Source organism: Oncorhynchus gorbuscha, linkage group LG18 (genome assembly GCF_021184085.1).
Source record: "Oncorhynchus gorbuscha isolate QuinsamMale2020 ecotype Even-year linkage group LG18, OgorEven_v1.0, whole genome shotgun sequence".
Classification (NCBI taxonomy): Eukaryota; Metazoa; Chordata; class Actinopteri; order Salmoniformes; family Salmonidae; genus Oncorhynchus; species Oncorhynchus gorbuscha.
The window spans coordinates 6007497-6022744 of record NC_060190.1 but is presented as its reverse complement, the minus strand read 5'-3'; the positions used below and the strand labels follow the sequence as shown (position 1 = coordinate 6022744).

Here is a 15248-nt window from a genome sequence, read left to right as displayed (position 1 = left end):
TTTGTGTGTGTGTGTGCACGTGTGTGTGTGTGCATTTGTGATTTTCTTCTCTTTTTTCGGTTATTTTTTTTGTTTGTTTAAGAGATAACGAGAGAAAAAGAGAGAAGGGAGGGTGTAGGGAAAAGGTGGCATTATGGGCCATGACACAGTCTCTGTTCTCAAACTACCTCCTATATCCCTCTCTGCCTCCCTCCATTCCTCCTCTCTCCTTCCATCCCTCCTTCCCTCGGAGAGTCTTACACTACGTGACTATCAATGACAGGGCCGTAATACGAGATAATACGATGATGAATTATTTATTCTCTGCCCAGCACAACACATCTGTAGTGGGTTGGGTTCCAACAGATCCCTCAGAACATTTGGAAGGTTTGGGTTCCAACAGAACACTTGGAACTCTTTCATCAGTTCTCATGCCAGGGTGTCTGTGTCTGTGTCTGTGTCTGTGTCTGTGTCTGTGTCTGTGTCTGTGTCTGTGTCTGTGTCTGTGTCTGTGTCTGTGTCTGTGTCTGTGTCTGTGTCTGTGTCTGTGTCTGTGTCTGTGTCTGTGTCTGTGTCTGTGTCTGTGTCTGTGTCTGTGTCTGTGTCTGTGTCTGTGTCTGTGTCTGTGTCTGTGTCTGTGTCTGTGTCTGTGTCTGTGTCTGTGTCTGTGTCTGTGTCTGTGTCTGTGTCTGTGTCTGTGTCTGTGTCTGTGCCTGTGCCTGTGTCTGTGTCTGTGTCTGTGCCTGTGTCTGTGCCTGTGTCTGTGCCTGTGTCTGTGTCTGTGTCTGTGTCTGTGTCTGTGTCTGTGTCTGTGTCTGTGTCTGTGTCTGTGTCTGTGTCTGTGTCTGTGTCTGTGTCTGTGTCTGTGTCTGTGTCTGTGTCTGTGTCTGTGTCTGTGTCTGTGTCTGTGTCTGTGTCTGTGTCTGTGTCTGTGTCTGTGTCTGTGTCTGTGTCTGTGTCTGTGTCTGTGTCTGTGTCTGTGTCTGTGTCTGTGTCTGTGTCTGTGTCTGTGTCTGTGCCTCACCCTAACTCAACTCTTATCTTGCCTCACCCCCTGGCCCAGCTTCACTCTCTTAGGTTAGCATCGGCCCTACCAGGGTTGAGCACATTCAGGAAGTAAACTGAAATTCAAATTCAATAATGGAAAAAAGTACATTTATTTTGAATGATTTGTCAAACAACTGAAAAGGATAAGCTATTTATTTAAAAAATGGTTTAATTTATGAAGTTTAAATTCAAACAATTTCCTGAATTAAATGACTTCAATTTGAATTGTCTCCAACCCTGGCTCTTACAGTAACCAACAGTAACCAACAGGTACACATACTGAGGTCAGCCTTCTCATCCCTGGGTGCTATGTCAACATTGCACCATTTGGCAAATACCAATAGTTTATGTCTTTGAGACAGTGCGTCCAGTGTAATCATTGATCATGAGTGGGTGACTTTTTTGAGTGGGCAAATGTTTGTATTAGGCCTACTGTATGTAGGCCTACTGCCTACTGTATGTTGCCTACTGTATGTAGGCCTACTGCCTACTGTATGTAGGCCTACTGCCTACTGTATGTAGGCCTACTGCCTACTGTATGTAGACCTACTGCCTACTGTATGTGTGCTTTTCCAATGTAGCACAAGAGTAGATATCTGGCTTTGACATTAGTCCACTTAGGCCTACCTATAAATCTATGGAAATAGATAACCTGACCCTGCATCAACTTTGACCCTGCTTCACCCCTGACCCTGCTTCTAACTAAGGCCTACACGCTCCGGTCCGCATCTCTCCTACAGTAACAAACAGGTACAAATACAGACATCGGCCTTCTTATCCCTTGATGTTCTGTCAATATCACACTGTGCCCATTATGATGAAGCTTAGATGTCATTTCACTGACCCTTTTAAATAAATAAAAACACTATTTATAAAAAAATATGTGTTCAAAAGTTTGTGTTCAAACTGTGATCCGAATATGATGAGATGTGGTATGTGAACAAACAGACCGATGTGAGTTTTAGATCACATTATCATGTGGATTTGGAATCAAATGTGGTCTGTTATGACGGTGAGAGACAACATAGTCTGTACGAATGAGAGTGGGCGTGTGAGAGAAAGAAAGATGGACGGAGGGAAAGAGAGAAAAAGAGATTGAGTGTGAGAGAGAGATAAACAAACATAGCGATGAGCTCCATCTGACATAATGTGGGTGAATCACCACAGTACGGCTGGGTTATGTAAAGAGATCCTCTCTCTCTCTCTCTCTCTCTCTCTCTCTCTCTCTCTCTCTCTCTCTCTCTCTCTCTCTCTCTCTCTCTCTCTCTCTCTCTCTCTCTCTCTCTCTCTCATCACTCCTGCCTGCCTGCCAGTAGAACAGAACACAACCGCTCTGTGAATAACACCATCTGACCAACAGCAAACACAGTCAAGTCCATGGGCACCATCACATTCAGCAGATGCCCAGATGTGGACCGCAGCAATGCAATGCAGCCATCTCCCCATTCTCTTGTTGGTGCTAGTTCTGCCCATCAGCAAGGGAGACTATGTTAGGGCTGCGGTCAATGCCACCGTACTTGACTCCAAAGGCAATCCAACTCAAACTGTAACCAAGGACGATGGCTTGTATGGCTACAATTCACCACAATTGGAGCGGAAAGGAATCGCGATGGCACCTGCACCGAATCATGGAGTGGTGGAACGCCAGGGCTGTGACCCCTACACACACTTACTGGTTTCCCCCGGACAGGACACTGGGTGGCCCTGCTGCAGCGTGGCAACTGCACCTTCAAGAAAAAGATATTCAATGCCCCCGTTGTGCTCGCCCACAACAACAGCTCCCAGGAGGCCACCGTCCTAATGGCCCATGAAGGTACGGCTGATACGGTGGCTGTGATGACCACCGAGTATACGGCAAGGAGATGGTGGGCCGGCTAGAGAGGAACCTGGCGGTGCTGGTGACCGTCGTGGTGGGCCGGCTAGAGAGGAACCTGGCGGTGCTGGTGACCGTCGTGGTGGGCCGGCTAGAGAGGAACCTGGCGGTGCTGGTGACCGTTGTGGTGGGCTGGCTAGAGAGGAACCTGGCGGTGCTGGTGACCGTCGTGGTGGGCCGGCTAGAGAGGAACCTGGCGGTGCTGGTGACCGTCGTGGTGGGCCGGCTAGAGAGGAACCTGGCGGTGCTGGTGACCGTTGTGGTGGGCTGGCTAGAGAGGAACTTGGCGGTGCTGGTGACCGTCGTGGTGGGCCGGCTAGAGAGGAACCTGGCGGTGCTGGTGACCGTCGTGGTGGGCTGGCTAGAAAGGAACCTGGCGGTGCTGGTGACCGTCGTGGTGGGCCGGCTAGAGAGGAACCTGGCGGTGCTGGTGACCGTTGTGGTGGGCTGGCTAGAGAGGAACCTGGCGGTGCTGGTGACCGTCGTGGTGGGCCGGCTAGAGAGGAACCTGGCGGTGCTGGTGACCGTCGTGGTGGGCTGGCTAGAGAGGAACCTGGCGGTGCTGGTGACCGTCGTGGTGGGCTGGCACGGCTCGGCCAAGAACATCAACTTCTCCACTAGAGGAAGTGGAGGCTACACCACGTTCGTTACTGCCATGTCTTTGTGCTTCATACCATTACACCTCTGTTTTACCACTTAGATACTTGAACTACAACCAATCGAACCAACTAAGAAGTGATGTACTTGATATGCAGTGGTGGAACTAGAGTTTGGGTGGCAAGTGGGTGGCCAAGGCTACGTCAGGGGGTCCACAGACCATGACAGAAAATGAGTGTGTAACCCTAACCTGGCATCTAAGGAGCATGAATGAATCCTATGATTGCTGATTAGAGGTAGAAGTGATAATTGACTTAACCTGGAGTTCTTCAATGTGACAGTCCTAAAGGGTTACTTCACTAGAATTCTTTAACATGAATAGTCAGTGTCTCTACCTTGGAACTGCAGCTCAATTTCTTTCTTTCTTTCTTTTTCTTTCTTTCTTTCTTTCTTTCTTTTTATCTCTCTCTCTCCCCCTCTCTCTCTCTCTCTCTCTCTCTCTCTCTCTCTCTCTCTCTCTCTCTCTCTCTCTCTCTCTCTCTCTCTCTCTCTCTCTCTCTCTCTCTCACACACACACACACACACACACACACACACACACACACACACACACACACACACACACACACACACACACACACACACACACACACACACACACACACACACACACACACACACACACACACACACACACACACACACACACACGCACACACACACACACACACACACACACACACACACAGTATTCATATTTTGGAGAGACTTAAGGTCACTCTGTTGTCATTAATATATAATCTCTATAAGAGTCTATAAGTGTTGAACATCCAAAATGGTTTCAGAAAACAAAGCTCAAGCACCAAGGAGATAAGATGCATTTGTGTGTTACATAAATGACATAGTTTATTTATTTAAAATAGTACATTTACAAAAAACACACTGCAATTTGACATACCAGGTATCAAGCAGAAACGAGTTGAAAAATAAAAATAATTTTGGTGTCCATCAATATTACAAACGTACAGTATCATATTTATGCTCATATATATTATGTTAACTAATATCAAAGACAATTCGCCTAATCAAGACCAAATGAAATCTGTGTGACATGATACCCTTTGGATGGATCATTTTAGAATGTCAGTGTACTAGCTAGTACACAGTGCAGGTTTTAATCATGACCAGAGGGTCCAACATGTGCCAAACTATCCTAGGTAGATTTAAAACAGCATAATTCTGCGGTTCTGGTGAGACCTGGCAAAATGTTTCACAAACTCATCCATGTTGAGGGAACGTGTCTCCTTGACTCAACACTGAGAATTCTGAGGTGACTTAGCCTATAGAACTGAAAAAGTGTGTGTGAGCAAGGAGGCCTACAAACCTGACTCAGTTACACTAGCTCTGTCAGGGGGAATGGGCCAAAATTCCTCCCAACTTATTGTGGGAAGCTTGTGGAAGGCTACCCAAAATGTTTGACCCAAGTTAAACAATTAAAAGGCAATGCTACCAAATACAAATTGAGTGTCTGACCCACTGGGAATGTGATGAAAGAAATAAAAGCTTAAATAAATAATTCTCTCTACTATTATTCTGACATTTCACATTCTTAAAATATAGTGGTGATCCTAACTGACCAAGACAGGGAATTTTTACTAGGATTAAATGTCAGGAATTGTGAAACTGAGTTTAAATGTATTTGGCTAAGGTGTATGTAAACTTCTGACTTCAACTGTATTTGAGAATGCTGTTCATTGACTACTCAACTGTATTTGAGAATGCTGTTCATTGACTACAGCTCAGTGTTCAACACCATAGTGCCCACAAAGCTCATCACTAAGCTAAGGACCCTGGGACTAAACACCTCCCTCTGCAACTGGATCCTGGCCTTCCTGACGGGCCGCCCCCAGGTGGTAAGGGTAGGGAACAGCATATATTCCGCGCTGATCCTCAACGCGGGGGGGCCTCAGGGGTGTGTGCTTAGTTCCCTCCTGTACTCCCAGTTCACTCACGACTGAGTGGCCAAGCACGATTCCAACACCATCATTACGTTTGCTGACCACACAACAGTGGTAGGCCTGATCACCCACAACGATGAGACAGCCTATAGGGAGGAGGTCAGAGACCTGTAGTGTGGTGCCAGGACAACAACCTCTCCCTCAATGTGAGAAAGACAAAGGAGCTGATGGTGGACTACAAGAAAAGGAGGGCCGAACACGCCCCCATTCACATCGATGGGGCTGTAGTGGAGCGAGTCTGGAGTTTCACGTTCCTTGGTGTCCACATCACCAACAAACTATCATGGTCCTGTTGGGTTCTGAGAATATAAAATATACTTATTCATGTCACTGAGGGAGAGAGGGGTAATGTGTAACGTTTACATGATGTCAGGATATGTTATTGTTAGCCATCAGGGCACCTATGGGAGGAAAAGAGACACAGTCTGGTACGAGTCAATATGACAGCTGTGAGTTGGGGAGGAGTGAGCACTTTGGGGCAGAGGTCAGGTCAGATGAAGTGAGGAAGAACAGATATCACTAAGGTTTTGACTAGCAACAGAGATGCACTGGCTGTTCAGATGTGTAGGAGGAGACTCAGCAGAGGAGAAAGGGTTAAATATCAGTGCTTGTGTGAATATGTCTTCTCTCTGTCCAGCTGTTCGATCCTCTGGGAATAAACCTGGTTTAAGCTTTCATAGTGTCCGTTGAGTTCTTACTCTGATATTTAGAAACCAACAGTCCAAACACACCAAGACAGTCGTAAAGGGGCCAAGCTTTCTGCCATCCAGGACCTCTATACCAGGCGGTGTCAGGGGAAGGTCCATAAACTTGTCAAAGACTCCAGTCACTAAAGTCATGACCTGTTCTCTCTGCTAGCCCACGGCAAGCGGTACCGGAGAGCCAAGTCTAGGTCCAAAAGGCTCCTCAACATCCTTTACCCCCAAGTCATAAGACTTGCTGAACATTTGATCAAATGGCCACCTGGACTATTTACATTGCCCCCCCCCCCTTTTGTTTTTACACTGATGCTACTGGCTGTTTATTATCTATGCATACTCACTTACCCCTACCTACATGTACAAATTACCATGACTAACCTGTTATTTTATTGTGTTACTTTTATCACATTTTTTACTTTAGTTAATTTAGTAAATATTTTCTTAACTCTATTTCGTTAAAAAAAATACAAAATAATAAAACATTAAAAAAAATATTTGATGTGTGTGTGTTAAGAATGGTCCAACACACAACGGACATCCAGCCAACTGGACACAACTGTGGGAAGCATCGGAGTCAACTTGGGCCAGCGTCACTATGAAACGTTTTCAACACCTTGTAGAGTTCATGCCCCGACGAATTGAGGCTGTTCTGAGGGCAAACGCGGGTGCAACTCAACGTTAGGTAGGTGTTCCTAATGTTTTGTCCACTCGGTGTATACGTTCTTGCGCTTACACTTGCATTTATCTTTTGTTACTATCACTGACTTTGTTGATATTGTGGAACAGTTTGACTTACTATGACTGTGATATGTGGTTGGCTTACCTAGTTTAAGATGAACGCATGAACTAAGTTGCTCTGGATAAGTGTCTGTCAAATGACTAAAAAGCCAAAAAATGTATCACTTCATAATATCCCTATAGAACAGAGACATCTAGTGGTTAAATTATACATTGGCGCTTCACTCGTAAGTGTACACATTTATTGAATTAACTTACATTTTACTTAGAAATTAGAAACAATTCAATAATCCAGTGAAATTTAAATAAGCAAATGATACAAATAAAACTTCTGAGAAAAGTTTAAAGCACTCAATGACCAAAGTGATATAAAAAGTATGAAGTTATGAATTATATTAATATGAAAAGCCTTGCAAATAAATACATTTATTCAATTGGAAATTATACAAAATTGATCTGCTTGGTGTATTTTCAATGTGGTTCAGTTGACGTGATCTGTCTCCATGAAATTAAGAAACTAGTAACTTTTACCACATGAAAAGTTGATATCTTAACCAAATCTTAACCTTAATTCGAGAAACATCTTAGCCTTAATAAAATAAAATAAAATCTTTAGATAATTTACAGGAAATATTAAGATCCATAAATATAGTGTTGGATTTTGCAAACAACCCATATTTGTATGAAGTTCCTTATACAATGTTTCAGCCAGAATGACAGTCCCCTGTGACCCAGCCTGTATTGACCTTTGAACTTTGTGTACATTTTGGATGCTAATGTTCTAACCTAGTTTTCAGACTGCATTCCACTGGATGTCTCCATTACAAGACCAGCAAGAGGAACTGCCCCTCCCTACCTTCAGGCTATGCTCAAACCCTACACCCCAACCCGAGTACTCTGTTCTGCCACCTCTGGTCTCTTGGCCCTCCCACCCCTACAGGAGGGCAGCACCCCCTCAGCCCAGTCAAAGCTCTTCTCTGTCCTAACACCCCAATGGTGGAACCATCTTCAGAAAACATCTGAAACCCTACCTCTTCAAACTTCAAAGACTATTTTAAATAATCCCCCTCCTCACCTCGAGCCCCCCCCCTCAAAGAAACATTAAAGAAATCCCAAAATCCTGAACCAAAACTTGCTCTTGACTCCACCCCCGCCTTTCTATCTCTGACATTGCTGATAACTACTTTATTGAGAAAAAGAGAACTTACTATGACTGTGATATGTGATTGTCCCACCTAACTCTTACTGTAAGTTGCTCTGGATAAGAGCGTCTCCTAAATGACTGAAATGTAAATGTTTATTTTTAGTGTTAAGTCAGTCTGTAACTGTAAGACTCTTCGTTACTTTAGCTGTTTATAGTGTGTGGACAACGTGTGTGTGTCCACTGTATATCTTTGAGTAGTGACGCCTCCTCTTCATCCATGATAACCCTACTCTACCTAGTAGTTGCGTGTGCACCGCGTGTGTGTTGATTAGATTAGTGTGCGAGTGAGAGAAAGAGAGATGGAGATGGAGAGAGAGAGAGAGAGAGAGAGAGAGAGAGAGAGAGAGAGAGAGAGAGAGAGAGAGAGAGAGAGAGAGAGAGAGAGAGAGAGAGAGAGAGAGAGAGAGAGAATGAGAACCAGAATGAGAGTGTGTGTAGACAGGTACACACATATTAGTGTGTATGATCTCACACGGCCCCAGTCATACCCATCCTTCACTCCTCTCATCATGTGTGTCTCTTCATGTGCAGGGCCAGGTGGTCTGAGCGGGAGAAGGCTCTCTGACACTGCAGACACACGTAGGGTTTCTGACCCGTGTGTTTACGGTAGTGACGGGTCAACTCGTCCGAACGGGCAAACTTCCACCCACAGCCCTCCCACGTACAGTGGTATGGTTTCTCCCCTATGGAATCAATAGCACACAAAAGCACATTGTTGATACAATGTGTTGATCATTCATAGTGTAAATTGTATTCTGTTCAATAGGGTTAATGTAATCAAAGATCCTTGGGACGTCCATACCCTAACCCCTATCCTTAACCTAACCCTAACCCCTATCTTTAACCTAACCCTAACCCAACCTTAACCTAACCCTAACCCAACCTTAACCCTTACCTAACCCTAACCCTAACCCCTATCCTTAACCTAACCCTAACCCAACCTTAACCCTTACCTAACCCTAACCCTAACCCCTATCCTTAACCTAACCCTAACCCAACCTTAACCCTTACCTAACCCTAACCCTAACCCCTATCCTTAACCTAACCCTAACCCAACCTTAACCCTTACCTAACCCTAACCCCTATCCTTAACCTAACCCTAACCCAACCTTAACCCTTACCTTAACCCTAACCCTAACCCCTATCCTTAACCTAACCCTAACCCAACCTTAACCCTTAAGTAACCGTAACCCTAACCCCTATCCTTAACCTAACCCTAACCCAACCTTAACCCTTACCTAACCCTAACCCCTATCCTTAACCTAACCCTAACCCAACCTTAACCTTTACCTAACCCTAACCCTAACCCTAACCCCTATCCTTAACCTAACGCTAACCCAACCTTAACCCTTACCTAACCCCTATCCTTAACCTAACCCTAACCCAACCTTAACCCTTACCTAACCCTAACCCTAACCCCTATCCTTAAACTAACCCTAACCCAACCTTAACCCTTACCTAACCCTAACCTAACCTTAACCTTTACCTAACCCTAACCCTAACCCTAACCTAACCTTAACCCTTACCTAACCCTAACCCTAACCCTAACCCTAACCCTAACCCTAACCCTAACCCAACCTTAACCCTTACCTAACCCTAACCCTAACCCCTATCCTTAACCTAACCCTAACCCAACCTTAACCCTTACCTAACCCTAACCCTAACCCCTATCCTTAACCTAACCCTAACCCAACCTTAACCCTTACCTAACCCTAACCCTAACCCCTATCCTTAACCTAACCCTAACCCAACCTTAACCCTTACCTAACCCTAACCCCTATCCTTAACCTAACCCTAACCCAACCTTAACCCTTACCTTAACCCTAACCCTAACCCCTATCCTTAACCTAACCCTAACCCAACCTTAACCCTTAAGTAACCGTAACCCTAACCCCTATCCTTAACCTAACCCTAACCCAACCTTAACCCTTACCTAACCCTAACCCTAACCCCTATCCTTAACCTAACCCTAACCCAACCTTAACCCTTACCTAACCCTAACCCTAACCCCTATCCTTAACCTAACGCTAACCTAACCTTAACCCTTACCTAACCCTAACCCTAACCCCTATCCTTAACCTAACCCTAACCCAACCTTAACCCTTACCTAACCCTAACCCTAACCCCTATCCTTAACCTAACCCTAACCCAACCTTAACCCTTACCTAACCCTAACCCCTATCCTTAACCTAACCCTAACCCAACCTTAACCCTTACCTAACCCTAACCCTAACCCCTATCCTTAACCTAACCCTAACCCAACCTTAACCCTTACCTAACCCTAACCCTAACCCCTATCCTTAACCTAACCCTAACCCAACCTTAACCCTTAAGTAACCCTAACCCTAACCCCTATCCTTAACCTAACCCTAACCCAACCTTAACCCTTACCTAACCCTAACCCCTATCCTTAACCTAACCCTAACCCAACCTTAACCATTACCTTAACCCTAACCCTAACCCCTATCCTTAACCTAACCCTAACCCAACCTTAACCCTTAAGTAACCCTAACCCTAACCCCTATCCTTAACCTAACCCTAACCCAACCTTAACCCTTACCTAACCCTAACCCCTATCCTTAACCTAACCCTAACCCAACCTTAACCCTTACCTAACCCTAACCCTAACCCCTGTCCTTAACCTAACACTAACCCAACCTTAACCCTTACCTAACCCTAACCCCTATCCTTAACCTAACCCTAACCCAACCTTAACCCTTACCTAACCCTAACCCCTATCCTTAAACTAACCCTAACCCAACCTTGACCCTTACCTAACCCTAACCCTAACCCCTATCCTTAACCTAACCCTAACCCAACCTTAACCCTTACCTAACCCTAACCCTAACCCTAACCCTAACTCCTATCCTTAACCTAACCCTAACCCAACCTTAACCCTTACCTAACCCTAACCCTAACCCCTATCCTTAACCTAACCCTAACCCAACCTTAACCCTTACCTAACCCTAACCCCTATCCTTAACCTAACCCTAACCCAACCTTAACCATTACCTAACCCTAACCCCTATCCTAACCCTAACCCTAACCCAACCTTAACCCTTACCTAACCCTAACCTTAACCTAACCCTAACCCAACCTTAACCCTTACCTAACCCTAACCCTAACCCCTATCCTTAACCTAACCCTAACCCAAACTTAACCCTTACCTAACCCTAACCCTAACCCCTATCCTTAACCTAACCCTTACCCAACCTTAACCCTTACCTAACCCTAACCCTAACCCCTATCCTTAACCTAACCCTAACCCAACCTTAACCCTTACCTAACCCTAACCCTAACCCCTATCCTTAAACTAACCCTAACCCAACCTTAACCCTTACCTAACCCTAACCTAACCTTAACCCTTACCTAACCCTAACCCTAACCCTAACCCAACCTTAACCCTTACCTAACCCTAACCCAACCTTAACCCTTACCTAACCCTAACCTAACCTTAACCCTTACCTAACCCTAACCCAACCTTAACCCTTACCTAACCCAACCTTAACCCTTACCTAACCCTTACCCAACCTTAACCCTTACCTAACCCTAACCCAACCTTAACCCTTACCTAACCCTAACCCAACCTTAACCCTTACCTAACCCTAACCCAACCTTACCCCTACCTAACCCTTACCTAACCCTAACCCAACCTTAACCCTAACCCAACCTTAACCCTTACCTAACCCTAACCCAACCTTACCCCTACCTAACCCTTACCTAACCCTAACCCAACCTTAACCCTAACCCAACCTTAACCATTACCTAACCCTAACCCAACCTTAACCCTTACCTAACCCAACCTTAACCCTTACCTAACCCTAACCCAACCTTAACCATTACCTAACCCTAACCCAACCTTAACCCAACCTTAACCCTTACCTAACCCTTTCCTTAACTGTTTTACATTTCAACTTCAATGGGTTGGCATCAGAGTTGGGACGTCCCAAGGATCGTTTAGACTTTTTCTATTCAATAGCCATTACTACTAAAAACCATGAATCATTATTCATCCATATGAAGTTGTCCATCATGCAGTTCTGCCTATTATCCATAATGTATTCTAATCCCTAGAATATGCATTAATGCCTCAATATATGTGTAATGTATTCTTATATCTGTATTCTTACCTGTGTAATGTGTTCTAATCTCTGTATTCTTACTTGTGTAATGTGTTCTAATCTCTGTATTCTTACCTGTGTAATGTGTTCTAATCTCTGTATTCTTACTTGTGTAATGTAATCTCTGTATTCTTACCTGAGTAATGTGTTCTAATCTCTGTATTCTTACTTGTGTAATGTAATCTCTGTATTCTTACCTGTGTAATGTGTTCTAATCTCTGTATTCTTACTTGTGTAATGTAATCTCTGTATTCTTACCTGAGTAATGTATTCTAATCTCTGTATTTTTACCTGTGTAATGTGTTCTAATCTCTGTATTTTTACCTGTGTAATGTGTTCTAATCTCTGTATTCTTACCTGTGTAATGTATTCTAATATCTGTATTCTTATCTGCGTAATGTATTCTAATCTCTGTATTCTTATCTGTGTAATGTATTCTAATCTCTGTATTCATACCTGTGTAATGTATTCTAATCTCACCTGTGTAATGTATTCTAATTTCTGTATTCTTACCTGTGTAATGTATTCTAATCTCACCTGTGTAATGTATTCTAATCTCTGTATTCTTATCTGTGTAATGTGTTCTAATCTCACCTGTGTAATGTATTCTAATCTCTGTATTCTTATCTGTGCAATGTGTTCTAATCTCACCTGTGTAATGTATTCTAATCTATGTATTCTTATCTGTGTAATGTGTTCTAATCTCACCTGTGTAATGTATTCTAATCTTTGTATTCTTATCTGTGCAATGTATTATAATTGATGCATTCTTACCCGTGTAATGTATTTTAATTGATGTTTTCTTACCTGTGCAACGTATTCTAATTGATGTATTCTTACCTGTGTGTGTGCGGAGGTGAGCCTTGAGGTGGGAGCTCTTGGTATAGGTCTTACTACAACCTGAGTATTCACAGCTGTGTAGAGCAGCTCTCTTCTTCGCCACAGTCCTGCGGCCGTTCTTCCCCTCCAAGCCACCAGGGGGAACCCCTGAGGAGGTGATAGCTAGGTGGGGCTGCTGGTGCTGGGAGTAGGGGAAGTGGTTGGAGGAAGCTTGTTGGTGGTGGTGGCCATGGAGGTTGTAGTCCCTCTGGCTGCGGTATAGACCCAGGTGGTGGGGGTAGTTTTGGAGGAAGCTGTAGTGGTGGGTTCGAAATTCAGAGGTCATAGAGGTTGTCATGGAGACAGGGGCTTGGAGGAATCTGCCATCTTGAAACGTCACCATGGAAGTGTGTTGTTGGGGGTAGTAGTGTCCCATTCCAAAGTCCCATGATTTGGACTTAGTGAGGACAGCAGTGGCTCTATCTCTGCCATGTCCCTCCTGGTTGCTTCCGGGGTTGAAACCATACTGGTCCACGTTTGGTTGAATGGGGAATGATGATAATGATGATGATGACCGAACCTGTTGGTTGTAAAGTTCTGGTATGCCTGAACCAATGGTCTCTAAGGGGGTGAGCAGCTCAACCATCAGGCTACTGCTGCCCGTATGAAGCCTGTCTGGACTTATTTGGTCCGTCAACACCCCTCCTCCATCATGGTCGAGTCCAGTTTGGTCCGGTTGAAGAAGATGCTGAGTGTTGTAGTCCAGAGAGGGGTTCAGCTCAGGTGATGGGCTGCTCCAGTCAGACAACAAGAACTCCATGTCCCATGAGGTTTCACTTTCATCGTCCAGGTGAGGAAGAACTGGCTGCTGGTCACTGGTGTTGCCAGGTGACGTCCTCTTGGTTTGAGAGTCCAGACTGAGAGCGCCATCCTCAAATTTCCACTCCTTGTGCGACAGTACAAAAACATCAGTTCATATCGAACCTCACTTACTAACTTCACATAAATATGGAAATAACGCAACAACACCCACTAACAAATTAAAATAACTATTTTATAATTAAATCCTAGTTTTGTAATAACTTTCCAAATAAAATACATTTGATATTTGGACAGATCTTAAATCAAAATACACATATTGTATTAAATGTGTTGGGGATATGAGGCTGTGCTCACAGGGCCTCTTCATTGCGAGTCAAAACATTTTGTTCAAAGAAATGTTGGTGGCGTTTAGACACTCTGCTGTTAGCCCCAAGACTCACCCTCTTAAAACAAAGATATACAAGTGACAACACTTCTAATTGTTTCAGCAAAATGTAGAAACCAAATAAAAGTAACAAGTGGAATACGTACCTTCATATTGTCCTCAGAGTGAACAAAGTTTGAGAAGGAGCTGAAGGATGGAAGCACAGCAGCTTGTGTCCCAGCCATCTGACCAGTTCGAGTTAGACGTCACACAGGTTACAGTGGTGACAGCAATGCGAGGTTTGTCTTTTCTTTTACATGACCATCTCACAATGGTTAGACTCTTGCAAACTGTAAGTAACCAGTCATCCTGAAAACAGTTACACCTGTCTGTTGTCCAGTTTGATCTGCCAAGTAGCCTACTTTCTTTTACAGTTGTCCTCTCTCCATTCTACCCGTCTACCGTTTCCCCCCCTCTTTCTCTCTCGGTTGTGAACGTGACTTCAAATCTTCTCCGTTCATGTATCTTCCGATGACCGTTGGGGGGTGGGACATAAGTGTGTGTGTGTGTGTGTGTGTGTGTGTGTGTGTGTGTGTGTGTGTGTGTGTGTGTGTGTGTGTGTGTGTGTGTGTGTGTGTGTGTGTGTGTGTGTGTGTGTGTGTGTGTGTGTGTGTGTGTGTGTGTGTGTGTGTGTGTGTGTGTGTGTGTGTGTGTGTGTGTGTGTGTGTGTGTGTGTGTGTGTGTGTGCGTGTGCGTGTGTGCGCGAGTGTGTGTGTGTTCTATGCCAACTCCATTTCCTACTCCAGTCCTCTCTTCTTAACCAGGAGAAAGAGTGAATGAACAGTTGTATCTCCCCCCTCGCTACCCCTCCCTGTTTTTCTGATCCTGAGCAGAATTCTATGGCCAGCAAAACAACTCCAAAGAGAAAGAGAATTGAAAAAGAACAACAAACAGATGTAATTCTA

General features: G+C 44.5%; 1 protein-coding gene across 1 annotated transcript; it reads right to left on the bottom strand.

Moving 5' to 3' along the window:
* Window positions 1-7173: 7173 nt before the first annotated feature.
* klf1 (Kruppel-like factor 1 (erythroid)) lies at window positions 7174-14868 on the bottom strand. Its single transcript, XM_046310809.1, has 3 exons — window positions 14451-14868; window positions 13119-14043; window positions 7174-8840 (listed from the first exon to the last, which is right to left on the bottom strand). The coding sequence occupies exons 1-3, from the start codon at window positions 14526-14528 to the stop codon at window positions 8665-8667; spliced, it is 1179 nt and encodes a 392-aa protein (XP_046166765.1). The 5' UTR covers window positions 14529-14868; the 3' UTR covers window positions 7174-8664.
* Window positions 14869-15248: the final 380 nt, after the last annotated feature.

Bases quoted from the DNA above. Each gene is read 5' to 3' on its own strand.
- klf1 (XM_046310809.1), bottom strand. From the start codon at position 14,528: ATGGCTGGGACACAAGCTGCTGTGCTTCCATCCTTCAGCTCCTTCTCA. The intron at 14,044-14,450 runs GTACGTATTCCA...CTGTCGCACAAG, and splicing joins ACTCTGAGGACAATATGAAG to GAGTGGAAATTTGAGGATGG. The intron at 8,841-13,118 runs GTAAGAATACAT...TTGATTCCATAG, and splicing joins TCACCTCCGCACACACACAG to GGGAGAAACCATACCACTGT.